At 31.7% G+C, this 23505-nt stretch overlaps 2 protein-coding genes across 4 annotated transcripts in view; one reads left to right on the forward strand and one right to left on the reverse strand.

The window, feature by feature from the left end:
- The window catches only part of LOC115878077 (nucleolar protein 56), a 30545-nt gene extending 24721 nt beyond the window's left edge, over positions 1 to 5824 (reverse strand). For 2 of the 3 annotated variants that reach the window (XM_030894428.1, XM_030894429.1), the window contains exon 1: positions 5699 to 5824. In XM_030894428.1, the coding sequence (XP_030750288.1) occupies positions 5699 to 5701 (3 nt within the window). In that variant the 5' untranslated portion in view covers positions 5702 to 5824. Of the gene's footprint in view, positions 1 to 1359; positions 1478 to 5698 lie in introns of those variants that run through there. The other variant, XM_030894430.1, reaches the window with a different exon arrangement.
- A 556-nt stretch (positions 5825 to 6380) lies between these two features.
- On the forward strand, positions 6381 to 21107 carry LOC115878078 (transmembrane protein 115). Its single transcript, XM_030894431.1, has 4 exons — positions 6381 to 7193; positions 7249 to 7422; positions 12619 to 12849; positions 20824 to 21107. The coding sequence occupies exons 1-3, from the start codon at positions 6487 to 6489 to the stop codon at positions 12833 to 12835; spliced, it is 1098 nt and encodes a 365-aa protein (XP_030750291.1). The 5' UTR covers positions 6381 to 6486; the 3' UTR covers positions 12836 to 12849; positions 20824 to 21107.
- Positions 21108 to 23505: the final 2398 nt, after the last annotated feature.

Here is a 23505-nt window from a genome sequence, read left to right on the forward strand (position 1 = left end):
GATCGGAACATGCAACAATTTTAAACTGGCTCTATATTTCAGAAAACAAGGGGACTATGGCAAATATATGTGTAGCGTCTTTAGTTTCATAAAAAAGTACAATAGTAATGTGAAATCCGCATCTTTGTATCTCTGCTTATAAACGAGAAACCACATAAAACACACGAAAATGTACTGGGGTGGATTTGAGGGTTGACTTAGAGATGGAAAACTAAATATTTACGCTTATGTTCAGCTTTATTCGATCCAGGCTCAATCTAACACAATATACAGGGTGTCCCAGGCTGAGTGTGCATTAGAAGTTTCTAGAGAACTACAATATCTAGATCGGAGATTTTTTTTCACAAAGATATTTATCGATTAAAAACATTTTCAATATGGCGGAACTTCCGGAAATACCGGAAGTTGACAACAACTTTCTTATTTTAAATGGGTGCCCCCATTTTTTATTACATACTTAAATTCTCTGTATAATTTTATGAATTTTGATATTAAACACTCTGTACCTAACATTAACCGTTTTTGATAAAAAAATATTTAAATTTTTTGGAAAAAAACTACCTGTCAAAAATATGTGTATAGCTTAAACGTCAAATTTATTAATTGACCACAGCCACTGTGCCATAAAGAGAAGACATGTGGCTATCTATTTCAAAAATGAAATTGTTCGAATGTCATATATATGACCGCAGCTGTCATGGAATTGAGCGATTAAAAAATTATCAGAAATCATTTTTTTCAAATGGAAACACACTTTTTTTATTTCACTAGTGAAAAGACTTTTCAAGTTACTTTGTGACTATACACAATTCTATACGTAAAATAAATTGTTTTTAAGTTATTTAAGATTTAGTTTCGAAGGGTATATTTTTCTTGATTTTAACCAGTAGCATATGACTTTAAACGTCAAGTGATGTAAAACAAGATTTTTTTAACTTTTAGGCTATACAAATTTTTTGACGGGTAGTTTTTTTCGTCCAATTTTTTTTTCTCTCAAAAACGGTTAATGTTAGATATAGAGTGTTTAAGAGATAGTTTATAGATAGATATATTAGATTAGTTTATAGAAGATAGATAGTTTAACATCAATATTCATAGCATTTTACAGAGAATTCAAGTATATAATAAAAAATGGGGGCATCCATTTAAAATAAGAAAGTTGCTATCAACTTCCGGTATTTCCGAAAGTGCCGCCATATTGAAAATATTTTTAATCGATAAATCTAGTTGTAAAACAATGATACGATCTCGATATCGTGGTTCTCTAGAAATTTCTAATACACGCTCAGCCTGGGACACCCTGTATAATGTGATAGAATTGTGGTAAAATATGTAATATGCGGTTATCAAACGACTTACCTAATACCAGGATACAGATAAATAGTATTTAGCAAATTACGCACTGTAACCCTCGTGGCTATTCGATTGGCTATTTAAATGCGAATAATAAAACGCGCAGCAAAAACCTACCAATAGTTCTACTCGCATACCAGAGTTTTTGTGGGGTACGAAATGGTGCCAATAAATTTGTACCGTGGAATTTGCCCAGCGCATTCGTCATATTGGTAATAAGACATAACATACCAAATCTCGTTTTTTTTTAAATAAAAAAAAATAGGGGTGAGGGTGCATCCACACCTAAAAAAAGCGGATCGGCGTATCGGCGTAACGACCTTGAATAGATTTCCAGCAATTCTATTAGCTGAAATTTTTGACAGATAAATTCTAGCTCAATTCGGCGCGGCGTTCCCCTTTTTCTAGGATGATGTGGATGCACCCTGAGCCACTTTCAGACGCACCCGGTATAACGTATGATCGAAAAAAAAGGGCGTCAGCGATGGCTATGAAATGAAGATTGCTGTCATTTTATATGTAAATTTATATGAGAAATGGCATGGACCGTCATTTCCAGATTTTCAGTTTTTTTTTCTTTGATCATACGGTATTTATCTTTATATTACTCATGTTTTTTACGAAAAAAGTCTGACGTCTGAAAATGACGTCCATACCAATCCATTAATTTCACTAAAAAGTTTCTAATATTTTTTAACTATGGATGGGTTTATACAGAGCTTCTGTTTTAACTATGAACATAGGCGTCCATCATTTTAATTTGTAAATCACTCCCCTGTGGTCAGTCCATAACCAACATTTTATCATCCATTGATGAAATACCGACAGGCAATACTGTGTTTACGCCGAAAAATTAATAGACATGAAATAAAATTCAAAATATTTTTTTTTCATCGAAATTTAGGATTTTGGAAATGTTTTGAGCTAGAACTATTTTTAGCTAAAGAAAAATAAATATTTTATAACATATTATTTGTTGTGTGAGTATTTGTTGCATACTATTCACTCAAATTCAATGCATTGACTGTTCCGCTTTAAAAATAAACATACTTAGCAAAAAAGCATTGCACTGTGTTAAGCTCTATGTTCACAGTTAAAATAAAAGCACGGTATATAAATACGTCATGGGTCGTCGCTTGTTTTTAACCAGTCTTATTGGTTTCTGACATTTGATCTGTCATTTCAAAAATTACAGATCTTATTTCCATATGATTGGAGTGACGGAACGATGAACCGCGGGCGGACGCAGATGCGTATGAACTCGACTTCTGAAACTTGTCAAATTAAAAGTTATAATTTGTGTCAAAGTATAAATAGCGATTTGGAAAATAATAAATATTTGCGATATTAATTTTGCATTTTGGTTGATAAGTAATCATCCGTCACTAAAATTTAAAAAAATTATATTAATTTCTTTGCATTCCAATTGTACCAACTTATATCTTTGTAAAAGAAAATAAACTACTTTACTGTGACACATCGATTTTGTCGTTGGACAAACTAGAACTTTATGTTTTGATAAATAATATCTTATCCAAAGTTATTCACTAATTTTCTGTATTTCGGTGATCATTTTCAGATGGATCAGCAAGACCTTAGGCTAGAAAGGGTGATCAATAAGTATAAATATGTGCAGGTCTTAAGATATTGAAGATCAAAGGTCTCAAAGATCGTTTCTCATTTCTTGTAAAATCTTAGTAAAAAAACTGTAAATACAGAAAAAAAATAATAAATTGATATCATAGAAATTTGATCAGATTATGAAAAGCAAACACATTTAACAGTTCAACAGAAAATAGAAAAGTAAACATTGAGAAAAAAGCATTAGGAACTGCTTGTGAATAGCCTATAGACTATAGAATCTGGAAAAATATTTTTTAGCAAAATAAAACACTAAATCACCGCAATACGTGTAGTTTTTGACAATACACCAAAACACTTTTACTTTTACACTGGACGCGCGTTTTGCTAACCATATTAGCATCATCAGCAGATGATTAAGACAATATTATATTTAATATTTTAATTTAATTTACATTTTATAATTATGTTCATAATTATATTTTTTTACAAAATTTTAACATTATAATTAACTAAGAATAGATACTCAGAAGAGAATGTGAAACATAAAAGTTATCCTATTTAGAGATAAAATAGTCAATACAGTAAATAATTCAAAAGACAAAAAACATTTGTTAGAGGTGCATTATGTATTATGATCGAAAAAAAAAGGCGTCTAGTTCACTGGGAAATGACGATCCATGACATATACCATATAAGTGACAGCGATCTTCATTACATAGCCATCGTTAACGCCGTTTTTGGTAATTACTGGAAAAACTGGAAATCGTCCGATTTTCACCAAAATTGGTATACCCCTTTTTTGAAGTCGTAGATTATGATTCCAAACTTTTTTCTTGGCGGTCTCTTACCGTTTTTCAGAAAAACGGAAAATAATTTCAACATTGAATTTTTCTTTATTTCGGCCCTTTATAAAGTAATAATTTCACTATATTTTCCTTATATTATAGTTTATCTAAAAGCCACACTTGATTGAGGAAGAAAAATGTCCAAAATTTTACTGAAAAACACTTTTCTATCAAAATAACAAAGAAAATTGAGACCAGATGGAAGTTTGACATTTCATATATCCTTCTTTCTCTCTCCTATGTAATGAGAGAGACAAATGTATTCTAGACTTAAGGCGAATTTTTGCGCATAAAGGACGGTCCACACTTGCTATATAACACTGCTATATAGCAAAGTTACATAACATGTTACATATTTTTTAGTTATATTTAGCAAATTTCGATGCTATATAACTTGCTAGATGTTATCCATTTGTAGTCGGTAAAGATCAAAAGATGTTGTGCAACATTGCTATTGTAACATGAAACAACGTGTCCACACTTGCTAAATTTCTAGTTTAGCCGCTCATATTTTCAGGGACGTGCGCGACAGAATCTTAGTGTAGTGAGCTGATATTGGTTTGTTTATGATCGAAAAAAAACTGCGTCCCGTCGGCCTCCCGTCCAGTTGGTTTGGACATGACAATCGATGACATTCCCCATATAATTTTCCATATAAAATGACAGCGATCTTCATTTCATAGTAAGTATTTGGAAAGAGAAAAAGTTGTGAAAAAAATAATTTGTTATCTAATAGGCCAGTTCCAGAGGGAACAAAAGAAATGCAAATCAGGTACTGCATGGTTCAGATGAAGTGGATAATTCAAAATGGTTTGCTTTTGCTTTTAAGTTATTAATGTTTTTAAAAGACAGAAACACACCACGAGAAACAGCCGAGGCAAGTATTGAAAAGATAAGCTAATTGAGTTCAAAGTTGAGTAATCTACGACCTCAAAATAGGGTGTATACCAATTTTGGTGAAAATCGGACGATTTCCAGTTTTCCCAATAATTACCCTGTTTTTTATCTTATTGTAGTTATAATACATATCCTGTATAAGCAGAGTAGAGAAATAATGAACAGAGACAAAGCACAGATATAGGTATATAAACTGGCTTAGACAAGGAAAGAGGGGGGCGGGTTATACCAGTAGAAATTTTGTGATGGAAAATCACTAGGCTAAGGCCGTTTGTGAAAAGTGATTCCTGGTTCTTTCTCTCTTACAGTTGTAAGCACAACAAAACACCATAATTAAATAATAATAATTTCAAATCTTTAAAAAGCTTTTTATGGCACAAAATACAAAAAAAACACAATTTTTAGGAGCCAGACAAATCACAAAATTTGATATTGGCCGTAGATGTTGATTACGCGTCCCCTTTCTTTCCTTGTCTAAGTAAACTGGGGTAATAATTCTCAAATATATTATGTTTATACGAGGGGTAAACTGCTAACAAATGCATGTACACTAATACCACGAATAATACCACTAACACCAAATAATGCCAACATCTTGTACACCAAAATACACCAGTGGTTTACCCCCTCTTTTTATACCAAAACATAAAGTTTGCTAAACCAGTAGTATAGTATAATGCTTAGTATAGTTTGCTAAATAATCAACATATAAAAAATAATTAGGATGTAATATCCAAGTCAGAACAACCAAATGCATATTAAATAGTCACAAAATTGGTGACATGAGAAATAAATAAAATTGAACAGACATTATTTACAGTTATAGGGCTACAATTATCAAAACATTCATTAATGTGTCTTGTATTTAATTGAGGAAGTCCAATAAAGAAGTATTACGATACAGAAGACTCAAATCACATGAGTATACAAGTTTTTAAAGCAGACATACAGAAATACAGCATAATACATGCATAAATACAGAAATTAGATCATTGTTCACCAAACATTAAAATACTTACCATTTTTATATATAAGAAACTGTTTAATAAAAAAATTAAGAGAACACTACACCACGTGTAAAAACAATCCAAACGACGACGGCATTTGTTAAAAACTTTTTTAATAGTTGGGTTAGGTTGCGGCTGAAGCTGTTTCTTCTTTTCAAAAAAGTGGTATTCAACGTCTCTTTTCTGCTGATAGGGCTTAATGTTAACGGGGCCTACTTTGTTTACGCGGAATCCGAACCACGGTCCTCGGCCAGATCATTGTTAATAGCCTACCGACTTGGCGAGCGACTCGACGAGATATCCGGGTGTACCGATATCCGACCCCGACCAGGTGATTATATGGTGACTGGTGACCATAATGGTGATTATCCGACTTGTTTATTGTATCATGAGGTCCATCCACTCAAGAGATATGGACTCTGATCCACTCGCATCGTCTGTTTCTTCTTTTCCAGAAATTATTTGTTTAGTCCAGTGATTTTTCTCTATATTTCTCTAATTTAGTCCTTGAATTTTCGGGGACGCCCCTGAATGAGATATATTGAAGGGATACATCTTAGGGATACATCATGGATACATACACACCAACACCAAAGAAAGCTGTGCCAAAGACATACACACTTCGATATCTCTGCCCTGAATGCTCTGAGAACTTAGCTTATTTTGCCTTAAACAGAATAATAAGAAGAAGTTTGATTAGCTAACCTCAATCCTCAATCCTTCAAAATAAATGCAATAATAATCTGATGATAATAGCAAAGGGCATATAGAATATAGAACATTATAGAAGTAATGATTTGATGATGGCTGTGTTTAGAACATTGCGACGAAATGTCCCTTATTTGAAGCAGCAACTTTGTGCTTTATTAGGAAACACTAGTAATTCAGTGAAGCTAATATGTTTCGTAGTTCTAATCAGTTATGCCCTATCCTATTGGGACCTGGCAGTGGAAGTAATTTCTGTTACTCCAGGATATATTATGCCACCACTGCGACTTTGGTCGTTATTCACATTTTGTTTTATGGAAATACATTTCTGGGAAGTTTTGATTGATATCGTAACAGTGGGCCTGTGTGGTAAACTGATTGAACCTCTATGGGGACCAGTAGAAATGTTGACGTTTTTTGCAATTGTCAATTTTGGTGTAGGAATATTGACTACAACTTTTTACTTTATTTTATACTATTGTTTGAATGATATACAGTGTCTTTATAATGTTTATATACATGGACTGGCGGGTTATATTGCTGGTGTTTCTGTTGCTGTCAAACAAATAATGCCTGATTTAGTAATAATAAAAACTCCTTTGGGAAAATTAAGCAATCGAAATGTACCTTTGTCTGTATTCTTTCTGTCGCTGATTTTTAAAATTGTTGGTCTAGTCGATGGGACATATCCTACAATGTATTTTTTAGGTTTAATAGTAAGTTGGATTTACTTAAGGTTTTACCAGAAACACAGCAATGGCACAAGGGGTGATATGGCAGATTACTTTACATTTGCTAGGTATCTTTATTTGTTTACAATTTTCTTACAGTCCATATATCCATTATTGTTTTAGTTTTTTTCCAAATGTTATTCAACCGCCCATTACGATAATAAGTAACAGTATTTACAATGGATTAGTGAAAATAGGAATATGTAAAAGAAATTTGAGAAAATTTGACATGACAAATCCTTCAGGTGTAACAATATCAGTTTCTAATATGGATCAGCATGATATGGAAAGGAGAAGGTATTTAATTTATTTTGTTCAAACATTTTCATACAATTCACTTGATAAATTGAAAATTTTATCTGAACATTGCATAATACAATTTTTCAGTACTTGAGTTAGATTGTTTTAGATTCAGAATTTTAGCAATATTATACCAGATTCATCTCAAAAGTGACTCACCCCTATAACTTTTTTATCCCCTCAGATAAAAAAACTAGATTTGTTATGTTAGTATATGACATAAATTAGGATTGATTGACCTACTTAATTGTTTTTGGTCACTTCCTATTTCACCGGAAATGACTACAACTTTTGATTTTTAAATGACACTCTCTGCATTTTTTAAATTTATTCAATAGAATATGACACTCTGAATAGAATGACATATCATATGTCAACACTTTTGACATTTTTCCCTTAAAAACAAATTGTATTTTAAATTTCAATTTAGAGTGCCATAGCTGGGTTAAAAATACTAATTTTTAATCAAGGAGCCATAGAAAAATAGACTTCACTGTCTAATGTTTTTCGTGTCCAGTTAAAAGATGCCCAAATCGTATTTTTAATCATATCTCAATTTTTTCAAATGGAACAAGGGTGGCCCATTAGCATATTTGGAAAAAGTATTTTTTGCTAATAATTTGGTACCACACACTTGGTATTTTGAGTCAAATTGTCGTGATGAACCGCATGTTACAATTTCAAATAAATCATATGGGAAAATGTCAAAAGTTGACATATGATATGTCATTCTATACAGAGTGTCATATTCTATCAAATAAATTAACAAAAAGCCCAGGGTGTCATTTAAAAATCAAAAGTTGTAGTCATTTCCGGTGCAATAGGAAGTGACCAAATACAATTGAATACGTCAATCAATCCTAATTTATGTCATATACTAACATACCAAATCTCGTTTTGTTATCTGAAAAAATGAAAAAGTTATAGGGGTGAGCCACTTCTGAGACGCACCTGTATATAAATATTAAGTAAGAACTTATCAAATTATTTCTTTAAATTTTATTTTAAACACATTACTACTGAGAGATCTACCGGGTGCGGCTCAAAAGTGGCTCACCCCTATAACTTTTTTTTCAGATAAAACAACGAGATTTGGTATGTTAGTACATGACATAAATTAGGATTGATTAACAATTATTGTTTTCGGTCACTTCTTGTTTCACCGGAAATGACTACAACTTCTGATTTTTAAATGGCACCCTCGGTATTTTTTTACTTTATTCAATAGAAAATGACACTCTGAATAGAATGACATATCGTATGTCAACTTTTGACATTTAATTTCATACGTCATAGTAATTTTTTAATTTTTTGTGGTGAAATATAGTAATTTGTCCACTCTTATGTAAGAAATGGATTTTTTTCTGAAAAAAAAAATCAATGTAGGGGAGAATGCCCAACAGCGAGACAGGTCCAACAGTGAGACATTTAATCCCCTTCATTTAAAACGCGTCGAATCCAATTCCCCTTTCGAGAGTAAAACACTACCTATATACCAACTATTTTGTATCAAATATGGAACCTGCAGTGTTGGGAGATATATATATCAACTGCACCCAATACAATTTCTGAAGCGAAAAATAATTTTTAACACGTGCGTTTTCTTCAGTCTGTAAGACCAACACTTAGTTTTTAATAAATCCATTAGTGTAGAGGTAAGTTTAGAATGTTTTTTTAGAATATACCTCTAAGTTTTTTTGTTCAAGTAATTTTAGAATAAAATAAATTACAAAATGGCCGACTGGTGTTAATGTCCAGCAGTGATACAAAATATATTTCCCAACCATAGACTTAAAATAAAATATAGACTGAGCATCTCATTCATAAATAGCTGGAACATGCGGTCAGACACTGTCTTGTTATTGTTGTGTTATTGTTTTAGGTTATAACGAGTGCGACACGAGCGATAGACTGTCGTAACGGTCGTTCCCTGACGACTCTGCCGAGAAACACAACACAAACTTTCGTTTCTCAAGTACACCTGAACTCTCCGTATCATAGCCGGGTAATTTTTTTATTTTAATGAAGCTATAATTAAATTAAAAATATATCGTATTTAAACTTTTTTATATTTTATTAAGATTTAGGACAGGTTTTTTAAATATAAGTTTAGAAAAAACAATTTAGAGTCCAAAAAGGATAAAAATAATAAAATACACGTTATAGAAGAAATTTTATAATTGAAATTAGGTAATTTTTGAAATTAATAATAAATTATTAATTTTAGTCAAACATTTACAACCCCTAATATTAATGAAAACAGGATCTATTCCACAGATATAATAGAATCGGCGACAGAGAGAGAAAAAAAAATATGATTGTTGTAATTTTTTTTCTGGTTAAGTGATGTCTTATTATGTAAAATAGAGAAAACATAAATCTGTTCCATTAAAGCAAGGAAGGTGATAGGAAGGGGATAAAATGAAAACTACATTTATTTAACTCGGTACTGTCTTTATTATACCGGGTGCGTCCCAAAAGTGGCTCAACCCCATAATTTTTTTATATTTTCAAATAAAAAAACAAGATTTAGTATGTTAGTATATGACATAAATTAGGATTGATTGACGCATTCAATTGTTTTTGGTCACTTTCTGTTTCACCGGAAATGACTATAACTTTTAATTTTTAAACGGCACCCTCGGTATATTTCTACTTTATTTGATAGAAAATGACACTCTGAATAGAATGACATATCATATGTCAACTTTTGACACTTTCGCATATGGTTTAATTGTAATTGTAACACGTGGTTCATAACGACAATTTGACTCGAAATACCAAGTGTGTGGTATCAATATATTCATAAAAAAATGCTTTTTCCAAATATGCTAATGAGTCACCCTTGTTCCATTTGAAAAAATTGACATATGTATGATTAAAAATACGATTTGTACATATTTTAACCGACTTAGACAAGACACGAAACCTATTAGACGATCAAAACTATTTTTCCAAGGCTCCTTGATTAAAACTTAGTGTTTTTAACAACACCATGGCACCCTGGATTGAAATTTAAAATACGATTTGTTTTTCAGCGACAATGTCAAAAGTTGACATATGATATGTCATTCTATTCAGAGTGTCATTTTTTATCGAATAAAGTAGCAATATACCGAGGTTGCCTTTAAAAATAAAAAGATGTAATCATTTCGGTGAAACAGGAAGAGACCAAAAACAACTGAATACATCAATAAATCCTAATTTATGTCATATACCTATAACATACAAATCTGTTTTTTTTATCTGAAAAAATAAAAAAGTTATAGGGGGTGAGCCACTTTTGAGACGACCCGGTATATTAAAAAATATTGTTTCATAATGTAATATCAATTTAAAATTCTTGTATGTTATTTTATATGCTCAAGATAATTTTAGAATAAACCATATTTTTAATAAAATCATTATTAATTATTAACAGGGTTATAATTATGACTTTGTTACAATGTAAGTAAGTAAATAATGTAATGAGAAAAAATTCAGATTTTACATTTTACTAAAATATTATCTAAATAAGCGCCTTTCTACAACAACGCCACTGGCTCCCAATGGGCAAATTGAGAGTTGTCTACCGGTCGAAAGTCGTTTCAAGACTTAAATGGATTATTTAAGTCAAATTTCTTGCAAATTTGGCACTGGCGAACCATATTTTATAGTTCTTGAACAGAAAAAGTCAATAAAATAAACACTTAAGGACTACAAACTAAGAAAATGCGTTAATACAGCCGGGGACATAGCGGCATCAAAGCTTTACCGCACACTTGCCACGCGTACTACAAGGTAATAAATGAATGAATAGGCTCCCTCGCCTCTAATCGGTGTTATCATATTGTAAAGAACTTATCCTTTTTAAACAGTATCCGACTTATAATTTAGTAGTATAAGGACTATTTAATACATCTATGGAATATTAAAACCTACTTTATTAAACTGTAGTATTAATATCTCAATATATGTGTATAACAAGAAAAAAATATTGATAATATTAAAGACGTGACAACATAGGCTGGATGGGAAGGCTCGGTCGACTGTACCCAGAAGTAAACATGTGTACTAAAAAGGTTGTTTGTCCGCGTTGAGATGTAAATAGTGTAGTCTATATTTTATTTTAAGTCTATGTTCCCAACAGTGAGACAGTGTCCGACAGACAGTGCACCCGTTAAGACTGGGACATATGTACCTTTTGGGCACTCGTTGGCATTGTTGAACATGTCTATCATGTTATTGATTGTTATATAACAGAGCTTTTCTTTATTTTAAGTCGAAGTTACATTAACAACAAAAACCTATGAAACTCTTTTTTTTATTTCGTTAGTTGATTAAGTTAATTATATTTTTAGCACTTGTGTTTATATTTTAAGTTCTTTGTTTAAGACAGCTCTACTTTGTTTTATGCCAAACGCAAATAAATACTCTTAACTATTTTTAAGTAATTAATAAATAGTTATTTGTTTAAAACTTCCTCTGTCTTACTGTTAGACCTTAGGGCCCAACAATGAGACAAATGCAATAATAATAATATTGTTAATTTTAAGACATGTTTTGTCTCAATGAGAGTAGTTAATTAAACATGTTTAGGAGAGAGTGGTTGCCTTTAAAGTATACTAAAATAGTTTATTTTGACGAAAAAATAAAATATTTTTTACGGTCTTAAAAAAATGTGTCACACTGTTGGGCATTATCCCCTACCTACAAACTGCCTAAATAAAATAACTCATTAAAAAACAATATATTGTTGTGTTAATTAAATCCATTAGGTGCCAATTATGTTATTTTCTTTCACCTGTTCCGCCAAAATTGTAACAAAAACCTTAAAAGGAACATAACTTCTTGAAGGAAATCTAAAACGTTCAACAACAACCTGCCATGCTTAATCTCTTAATTTGATATTCTTAAATTTTAAAATTAACCATTAAAAACATCTTTTGGATTTAAAATTTTATCTAAAAATGAAATTAAACGCGTTTGCCAAGAAAATGCGTACACGGGCCTGTCTCCATAATGGAAATCATTCTGTGAGTGACGTCATGCGCGCGGCAGCCTAAAACACGGGAACATCTGGCCATGTAGCTTAACATAGGCGGCCGGTGTAAGCTGTAAACTAGACCTTAAAATCAGTTTCTTTTTTAAATCAAAATTGGCTATTTAACACTAGATATTATTATAAGTATATAAAAAGTCTTTATATTTTAGGCAAATAGCTTTAAAAGCTCTGAGCGAAAGACTTTCTAAATCGTACAGTGACAAGCAGCCGTTATTACCATTAAGTGGTTCAACAGCCAATGTAAGCTTACCCCCAGTTGTAGCCCAAAATCGGGAAGAATCATCAACATCTCAAAATGTACAAGAAGCGGTTTCAATACCCATTCCCTCCACACCAGCTGTTAAAGCTACTTCAGAAGATACTTAGAATTAAGCTGTCTAGTAAGTAAATTTATCCGTAAAGAGCGTAAATAGCTTTTTTAATTTTGAACCAATCTTAATTTTTAATTATCTGAAAGATTAATTCTACCGGGTATAATAATTGTTTCAACAGCATGGTAGCTTAGCGGTTTTATTCTCTAGTTCCTACCCGGGAGCCCTGGGTTCAAATCCCACTAGGTTTATTTTATTTTGTTTTCTTTTTGATTTTATTTAATTTTTTGTTCCTGTTTGTTTTTATTGACAAATATTTGCCGTTCATTTCAGCCTCATCTCCGTGTTGTTTTAATGTGTAAAATGTGAACGCGTGAGCAGGGTCGGTCTGGCCATATAGCCATTGTGGCGATTGTCACCCGGGCCCCAGCCTTCGCCCCCCCCCTTGATTTTATACGAAAATAGCGAACAAGTGTGGTGGTAATTGTCACAATTTGTGTCAAAGAATATTCAGATTATACTCGTTGAAATTTAAATTAAGATCATTATTACAAATTATAGCACTACTAACTATATTTTGTGACACAATTTGCAATTACTACGCACTATTGTAGAATAAGTTGGGGAAGAATAATAACTTAGCTAATCTAACAATAATTGTGTGTCATATGTTTACAAAAATCTAAGTACAATCTGCGGTGCAATGTTCTAGTTTTTTATATCTAAATGTTATTTTCCGTGTAGAAATGAAACAGAAAAAACTGACGGTAATATTCTGAGGTTATCTCCAAAACCTTTTTTGGAATAAATTAACTATATTTACATTTGCATTGCATTACGGGTAGTAATGAACCGGGAACTAGTCGTAAAGCATGAACCTCCAACATGCTTATGCTTCATTATTCTCAGTAAAGCCCATATCTTCTCTAAATTCTTGAGGTTCGACAAATATAGGTATAGCATTTAGGGTTGCCACTTATTGTATTTAAAGAATCGGGATAGCACTGGTGCAACCTTTTTTCTTAACTGTAAAATTTTATGTGCCCTTCGGATTTTGAAACATTTTCTGCCTTTTTGTGTTAACAGCTTAAAAAACTATTCATAATTTATTAAAAATTAGGTAAAAATGAAAAGTTGAAAACAAAATTAGTAAACAATCAATTAAATCTAAAACAACTAGAACAAAACAAAATCAAAAGTTTCAGCTGTATAATCTGTATAATTGGTTTTATTAGTTTATTTAATTATCTTTAAATGAACATTTTTGGTAAAATAAAATACTAATTCCTCACAATACACCAAAACACTTTAAAATATAACATACTTAGTATACACAAGCATAAAAGGCCTTAACCCCTACACGTGCGGTAGTTTCCAACACTTTACTTTTATCACTGGACGTGCGTTTCGTTAACCAGCTTAGCATCATCAGCAGATGATGAAAACTGATGGTTAGCTTCAAATTTATGGTTAGCGAAACGAGCGTCCAGTGTTAAAAGCAAAGTGTTTTGGTGTATCGCGGTTAATTAGTGCTTTATTTTGCTGTTGTAACACTAAAGGTCGATTTATAGATTGAAAACGGTGCGGTTCGACGTTGCGGTTGCGATTATTTCTATTGGCTATTACTAACGTTTCAAGGTCAACGTTCCTGACGAAGTTAAAAGTTGGTTAACTTTTGACGTAAAACGTCAACCGCAACAACAACCGAAAAATTTATAATCAACAAAACATCCTACGTATAAACGAACTTTTTACCGACCGTAACGTCGGGCGTCGAACCGCAACGTTTTCAATCTATAAATCGACCTCAAAGGTTCCAACCTCCCACTGTATTGAATATTTTTTATTTCTTTTGTTGGTGTAATAATAAGAGCCTTGTCATTTTTAATAAAATCTAAAAATTCTTATATGCGATATATTAAAATGATATGGAAAATCGGGACGGGTGGCAACCCTGATAGCATTACTTACAGCAGAATAGCCGGCTATAGTTGGCTCTTGTGAAATTGATTCCCTATTCAAATGTAGGATTACGATTATTGTGCATGTCGACAGTAAGCTCTCTGATTGGAACGCTATATAAGTCATGTGAATGAATGACACTGATGTTCAAACGAATATGCCAATCAGCCAAAATAGTCCGGCAGCCGCTAGGGTAAACCCAAAATTTTGGGATTAAGTTTTTTTGAAAACGGATTTATCATCTATAGGTATCCTACTTTTGATATCCGAGTAGGAAATTAAGATACAGGGTGATTCATTATCAATTATGTGAAATCGAGTGTTATTCGAGTTATCGAATTATTTTGTGTGTTTTTAACGTGAAAAAATGGTTTTTACGTTGATTTATTTAATAATGTAGGTTTTTTCATAGGTATAAGTGATAACGAAACATCTTATATACAGGGTGATTAAAAAAAACATAATATTTCTTCACGTTAATTGAAGGTAAAGAAAAATTAAATTCTTGCATTTTGTATACTTTGTAGGTATGTATATACCTAATGGGTATTTCAAAAATAGCATTATTTCCGTTGAAGGACTAGGGTAGATATTTTAAACACGCATATCATAAAACATTAATGTTTATCAGTCGGTATCAACCTCAGAATCAACTTCTTTATCGGAAACCACATCTTCATCCTCATTATCATTAGCCGGTACAGCGAGGGTCAGTTCGTTGCAACAATGGTCGTTCCCGTGGCACATACAAAACATTGTACAAGACAATCTAGCATCTTTACACCCACATCTTTTTGTGCGACACGGACTGGCACTTGAACAAGAGCAACGAATCAATTGTAATATATCGGAGAGTGCCACGTCGGCCCTTTCTGGTAGGGTGACTGGTAACAAATGCTTTCCGTTGGCATCTTTAAAAAATTCATAGTCCGTCGGTTGTAGGTTTGGCGGATTAGGTTCTAAAGCATTTAGCTATATACAAGTCTGTAGGTGCGCCCGTTTCACATTTTCTGCGAATGCCTCGTTCTTTGGCGGAACCGAGCGAAAAAGAGGCAATTGTGACCTTCCGCATGTAGTTCTTTCTGCCCAAAGTTGTACACGAGCCTCGGATGTGGAATAACAAGATGCTCTTCCATAATATGCTGTTATAAATTTAGTAGCCTGACTTGTGATTTCATCCATATTTTTGTTTCTTTGGCCTAAGTAAAACAAAGAGTGTCCTTTTTTTAGAGTTTTGATAACACTTTGCTATACTTTATAATAGTTTCTATGCGTTGGGCACCAGCAATTAAAAGTTTTTCACTTTTCTTCTGACAGGAAAACTTCCAGTCAAAAAACACTTTTCACTCATTAGGTATTATTGTTACAATGAAAGTTTAATCTGAAAGAGAAATCACTGTTATTTTTCTGCCTTGGGATAGACCTGCAGTTTGCAGTCAGTAGTCGCAGTCGGCCGTTCCATCAGATTTAAAATTTCATGAACTTGGAACGGCCAACTACAGCTTGCAACTGCGAACTGCAGGGCTTATAAATTATTAGGCTTTAATTAAGGACAATTATATCGACAAACTAAACATTTTCCTTCATCACCCTGAAAAATATATATTTAATATAACATAATTATGTAAGTAATAAAATTGAGTTAATGGAGCCTTAATGAAAAGGTTTATGATATTTATATTATTTATTTTTACTGATACTTAAGATTACAAACTAAAAGTATCAGCAACTGTAATAAAAAGTCCCATATTTCTATGCCCTCGTTTTTGTTGAGGCTTCATTAACTCAATGTTATTGCTTTATTCTAAATTATTAAAAATGTGTGTACATTTTACAGAATCATTGAAGTGAAAACACAAAATCATCGGTAATTCAAAGACCTTCGAACATTAACCTAAAATTATTAATACCAATAATGATTGTTGAATTGAATTTAAGATTCTGAAAACAAGAAAAATATTAATCGGAAAAATGTAGGTATAAGTTTTTTTTTGATCACCCTGTATATTACAAATAATAATGATTATTATTTTTATGTTATAAAGGTAAGCCTATATATAGTATAAATACAATAAATTGACCAACCCACACAAAAATTAAGGCCTAAAGCTTAAAAACCTATCGAATACATTTTTATGTCTTATATTTTGGGACACCCTGTATATCTGGATTTCCCCAAAGGTGACAGCTTGTCATCAGCTGAATATGGAAAATAGACATATAGATCTATAATAATCCGTCATAAAAAAACTTAATCCCACAATTGGCACTTCAGGGAAAAATCCGGGTTCTGCTACTGGACTAAAAGATAATATTTCGGGTATGCGTTAACTTGGTCCTACTGTACTTACCTTATCATACTAAATCATTGATCTAGATTTTAATGTGTAAGATATCTATAGAGATACCCTAATGCAAATTCAAACATGTTAAAAATGGACAAAAAGTGGGGTTTGGTTGTTGGGGTTTGGAAATATACGGCGTCCAGTTGGCTTGGAAATGAACATCGATGACATTCCCTATATCATTTTACATATAAAATGACCGCGATCTTCATTTCGTAGCCGTCGCTAACACCGTTTATTTTTGATCAATCAAATGCAAATTTGTAATACTAGTTCAGTATTTAACTATTTAAAACAGACAAAGAACACATTTTTGTAACATTGGAACTATTTTTTTTGTAATATATCTAGCTTTAAGTATTCGTGGTTCTACAGTTGTAATATCTTGCATAATATGTATATCTCTTTCTAGTAGTGTACCATTCTAAAATCTTACCGTACATAGGAATCGGCAACCTTGGATTTCTTGGTGTTCCTGTATAGCAACTAATTATATCTTAATTCAACTACCGTTATCTTTGTCATAATCATTAAAATACAAACCACAGATTTAGACGGGTATACCATAATCACTTAATTTATTTACAAGGTTTTCAAAATCTGAAAATAATTTTTATTTGTGTGTTTAATTTTGATACAGCGTCGGTGAAATGTAATAAACTGCTAACTCCATTATTCCTAATTTTAGAGGAGAGAAAAGAAACGGTACAAAAAAATATGTACACATGTAGCAAGTATATTCATGCTTTAATATGACAATGGGATAACAATATTTGTTGTTAAAAATTTTACGTAAAAATGATGTATTAAACGTATTATTTACTTAAAGTCAAAAATGGAGTTAGCAGGTTATCACGTTTCACTGAGGAAGATGTTTTTAAAATATCAGTATCAGAAACTATAATTTAATCACTGATATCAAAAATCACGAAATAAACTGTTATGGTGCAAGTACACGCTTAGCCCCAAGTACACATTCGACAAGGCGAATGTGTACTTGGGGCTCTCGTTTTGCCTCGGTGCCTCTCGCCTCGTCTTGGGAGCGCTCGGTCTAGAGGCGGTCTCCAGCACGAGTCAAAGGAGACGAGAGCCACAGAGAAACTAAATAAAAGAGAGACACAATACATTCTATATTTTTCTATAGCGAAAGCGTTAAGAAGGAGGTCCCGCCAAAATATACACGGTGCTCTCGGGAGATCTGAGACCGGATTTTGAGTTGACGCGTATTTTTGGTATTTAAATTATTTAATACAGTGGATAAACGACTTTAGTCAAAGTACCGAAAAATCTGTAAGAGAACTGTAGAAAAAAAAAGATTCTTTAAAGGTCACTTTCCGGGCCGTTTAAGAAAGAAAAACACGTCTATTAAAAGCTATACACGAGGTTTTCATTCAGTTTGATGGAAAGTCTTCAAATTCAAATATATGGCTGCCAACCTAATATAAACATTCATTAGTTTCTATAAGTATATACGTTTATTTTAATAATTGAGAAGCGATCAAACAAAACGAAATACATCCATTTTGAGATATTAGCAAAAAACGTGTCGTTATTGGTATAAACGTGTCGTTATTGCGTCTTTTAAACTAAGATAATTATAATGTACGTGAAAGATATTATGTTAAAGACTTTCTAGACACTGTTTTCGCTTTTTCGTCATCATTAACATAAGAATTATTACTCTAATTACAAAATTATTGATTAGTCTCTTTTATTCTCAGTTAAAAATAAAGATTTATTTTTTATAATGTAAAATAGTTTGTTTTAATATTATTAGGTAAAATAGCAAATATTTTACGTTTTTATGCGGCATTATGTTTTCTTTTTCATTTTAGCTATTAATTATTTTTTAAAATTTTTTAATACACCTCATTTCGGCAACATAAAGTCGAAAATACAGTTTGTGTTTCAATCCTTGGCAGTTATGTCATCATTTTCAACGTTATATTGGTTTTCATGACAAACATTCAGGTTGGTTTTAAATGGGATATAAGAAAAATGTTTGCCCAAATTTTCCCAAAAGTGTTATTAAATTTACCTCGATGAGCGCCTTATTATTTTTATTTTTACAAAATTATTCTTCAGAATATATTTATTTATGTCCTGCAAAATTTTATTGGTGTGTTTTTGCGCTGTCTCGGGGCGCCTCGCTGGACCTCGCACTTTTTGTGACGCCTCGGGTCCCCTCGGCGAGTGTGTACTTCCAGCACGGTTTATCTGAAGTCAGTTGGAATGGATTGGGACTCTTAGTTTTGGCACTGTCTTTATCGGCGTCGTCGAGACACCGGAATTAAGAGTCTCAGTACTTTCAATGGACTTCGGAAATACTATACCAGAATTCGTACAAAACCCTAACGTGATCACGTCAAGTGCACGGTATCTGTAGCTGTAGCAAAATAACTAATTAACTGTTTTGATATATTAAGGGTTTAATTTTCCTGCAATATCTTTCAAAATGTCTTCACGATCGGTTTTAAATTATTAAAGGGAAAATTTATACAGGGTGGTCCGAACTGTATTCCGGAAATTTCGGCAACATATTCTGCAGATAAAAATAAGTAAAAAAGTTCTTATAAATGTATGTCCTAAAATGCTTAGTTTTGGAGATACAGGATGTAGAAGTTTCATTTTTATTTCGATTTTTTCCAAATACTTTCTGAAGTAACGTCAATATTTGGATGAAAATTGGTGTCTGGGAGTTTTTTGACATGAGAAATTTGATTTCGATGTCAATATGACTCTTACTCATAGAGGGCGCCACCTACTTATTTTTTAACCGGTTTGAAGAGTAATAACTTTTCGTCCGTATCTGTATAAAACTAACTAGTTAAAAAATATACATTTACGACGTTTTTTACGTAAAAAAGGTCTCTTGGTAAAAATCGCTACGAGTAATGGTTCTCGAGATATTTGGAATCGAAATTACCAATACCTGTAATCATTGACATAAATTAGACATGTTGACTAATTAGTTATTAGACTAAAATCATAAATTTGAAATATTTTTGTGCCAAAAGTTCAACAGAAACTGTTTTATCATCATTTTTTCGAAGAAAAATTTATGATTAGTTTAAAAAAATAAAAAGTTCCCAAATTTCTCATTTCAGTCAAATAACTATCTACTCAAAACATGTTTATTTTTAGTCAATAATGACATGTATTGACTATTTCCATTGTAAATGTCTTGATAACGGTTGCTCGTAGCGATTTTTACCAAGAGACATTTTTTACGGAGAAAATCACGGAAATGTATATTTTTTCACTCAGTAGTTTTATACAGATACGGACAAAAAGTTATTACTCTTAAAAACAGTTAAAACACATGTAGGTGGCGCCCTACAAATAGGAGTCATATTGAGATCAAAATAAAATTTATCATGTCAAAAAACTCCCAGACACCAATGTTCATCCAAATATTGATGTTACTTCAGAAATTATTTGGAAAAAATCGAAATAAAAATGAAACTTCTACACCCTGTATCTCCGAAACTAAGCATTTTAGGACATACATATATATGAACTTTTTTACTTATTTTTATCAGTCAAATAAGCTGCCGAAGTTTCCGGAATACAGTTCGGACCACCCTGTATATTCTCCTCTTTTCGCGTTTTTGTCTCTTTAACATATTTAAATTCCTATTATTGTACTTAAACCGTCTTACACTCTTACAGGTTAAATGTATAATATAGAATACTTCAAAATAAGAGAAAACAATTAACAAACCATTTGTTGTAGGTTTTTGTCTCGTGTAAATAAGGGAAAATAAAAGAAGAATAATCTAGTGTTTCGTTGTTTTAAGGTTTGTAACTGACGAGATGAAGCAAAAATTTTTCCATTTATTAACTGTATAAATGTTCTGGTCTCTTTTGTTCACTTTGTATTAAATGAAGGATGACTGAATGATTATAGATATATAATTTATTTTTAAACTTGTATAATAGTTTAAAGTAAGAAACTGTTATTATAAAAATAGGAAAGTAGAGTGTAGGAGTCATAAATATAAACTATATTATTGTTAACTTATTTTTTTTAATATATTAGATAAAAAGTACATGGTGTTTGTTTTTATTAAAATCCCCCTTACAATTGCACACAATAAATAATAAAATTATATATAATATTTTCGTTACATGTTAAGCAGACTTTTAAAATGGCAGTGCTTCAAAAAATTCATTAAAATTTCATTACTTACTAATACATAAAACATCTGGTTGTTTGAACTACATTATAACTACATATTAAAATAATATATCGCAGCACCTTACTTTTATACCTAAAATAATTATAATAATACAATAAAACTTAACATAAAGACGTTATTAAAAGTTTAAAATTTATTTATTGAAAAGTTTGTAAAATAAAAATAAAGTCCAGTTTACACAACATTGTAATTTATAAATCAATTTGAAGCAGCAACACTTCATGATCAATGATTTCCTCAGCGATTAATATAGAAACAGATAATTTGTATCCATTCAATATTGTAGATTGTATAAATCTTGCCCCTTGGCAGACATTTTAGAACTAGAACCTAATTGTCTATTCAGATATGTGTTTTCTTTTAAACCAGATGTTTATGCAAACTTCTAATTTATCATTCTATTATAAACAAATTTCATTTATGCTCACAATCGATCAACTTTTTAGAACTAAGTACTTACTAGCTGATACTAATGAACTTTGTTGAACAGAGTCTGAGTAAAACTCATCTCCACAATTTTCACTTATTTTAATGAAAGATTACTGACTAATTGATGTTGTTCTGAATGATGAGCTTAGCGTTGTAATTAATTTAAAAATAGCCGTATATAACAATATCAAAGACACAAAAAGATTGTTATCGGAACCTTCTAATATTCATCCTTCTAATATTCACCTGCACTCATCACTGTGCAGGAAAGCGGCCGAAACTGACGAAATTAAACCACGCGTTACTTCCTTATTCTATCTCTTTCTATTTTTATCCCATTCGAATGAAATGGCGAAAATACCTTTGAGACTTTCTATGTGGTGTATTTGGTTTGGCGGTAGACAAACAAACAGAAGTATGTCCTTTTGTGCTGTGGACATACTGCTGTTTGTCATTGCCAGATGAAGAGTGTATTGTGAATAATACTACTTAAAATAATGAATGGAACTACGATTGGGGACCATGTAGTTGAGGAGACGGACCGTGGTAGTAGAAAAATAAAGAAAAATGTCACGTCTAAAGGACAGTCAATAGTTTTTTTCAGACATCATCAAAACAAGATTTTTCACATGTAGGTGTACTATTTTTATGATTTTTTATCCATTTTTTAAATATATGTACTAGTTTTTTGGTAAGTATCTTGCAAAAAGCGTAGCAGTTTTTTATTAATTAAAATAATTTCCTGAAATACATCCTTGTACAGGGTGTCCCATTTTGGTTGAAATCATACGGTATCTCCGTTATTAGTGAAGATAGAAGGGTGCGGTTTGCACAAACCTGTCTCACTTTTTTGTCAAACGGAAGATGCCGTAAACAAAATTTTCATAGCCCTCTTCGTTTCCGAGCTACAGGGTCTTTTTGAAAGTTTTGCAATTTGGGTCACCTCCTGTATCTCTATTATTGTTAAAGCTATCGAGAAGGTGAAAACTGTTTATTGTAGAACTTTTTACGTAGAATACAGTGGCGTAGTCTGTTTTTCTACAAAAAAAATATTTTTGAAAATATGAACTAAAGTTATGTTTTTTTAAATGGATCACCCTGTATATTTATAAATCATATGATCTGTCTTGGCATAAGCTTCTCAAAAATACATATCACTCTATATTTATTTTCACTATTTACTGCAATATTTAAAAGTTTTTATTAAAAGATCATATTTATTAGTAGGCCATGATTGATAATAAAAGAATCTAAAGAATTATTAAAAGTATACTGCTATCTGTCTTTTGTTTTATTTTGGGAGCCGCTAATAAATTCTTTATATATTAGGGAAACTTAAGTCTCTACCGCTATTTGTAAATCTTGGAATACGTGTATACGTAAGACTAATCTATCGTATCGGAAATTTTAGATATTCCTTTAGCTAATTTACGTCAAATATACTTTCAGCAAGATGGGGAACATTCCCCCACATAACTATGGAAATATTAGAATACTGTTAAATTATTATTTTTCAAATCAATGAATTGGAACCAATGAACACATATTGATAGCCTCCTCGATTCCCGGATTTCGTCGTTCTCGATTTCTGATTTTGAGGATTTTCGAAATACGAAATATATCGTGGGCACTACAACAATTTCGAACACCTGAAAAATGCTTTAATAATTCAAGATTTAGATATTTGCAAACCCATCCCGTTATAAAAAAAGAAAAATATATTCACAGTTTCAGTGGTAACAGTTATTTCGAAAGTAAAATATATCAATCCCAGATAAATTTTAATA

The sequence above is a fragment of the Sitophilus oryzae genome, unplaced genomic scaffold (assembly GCF_002938485.1).
Source record: "Sitophilus oryzae breed Bouriz unplaced genomic scaffold, Soryzae_2.0 scaffold_1500_pilon_pilon, whole genome shotgun sequence".
In the NCBI taxonomy this organism is placed as follows: domain Eukaryota; kingdom Metazoa; phylum Arthropoda; class Insecta; order Coleoptera; family Curculionidae; genus Sitophilus; species Sitophilus oryzae.

Bases quoted from the DNA above. Each gene is read 5' to 3' on its own strand.
- LOC115878078 (XM_030894431.1), top strand. From the start codon at position 6,487: ATGATGGCTGTGTTTAGAACATTGCGACGAAATGTCCCTTATTTGAAG. The intron at 7,194-7,248 runs GTATCTTTATTT...TTATTGTTTTAG, and splicing joins GATTACTTTACATTTGCTAG to TTTTTTTCCAAATGTTATTC. The intron at 7,423-12,618 runs GTATTTAATTTA...TTTATATTTTAG, and splicing joins CATGATATGGAAAGGAGAAG to GCAAATAGCTTTAAAAGCTC.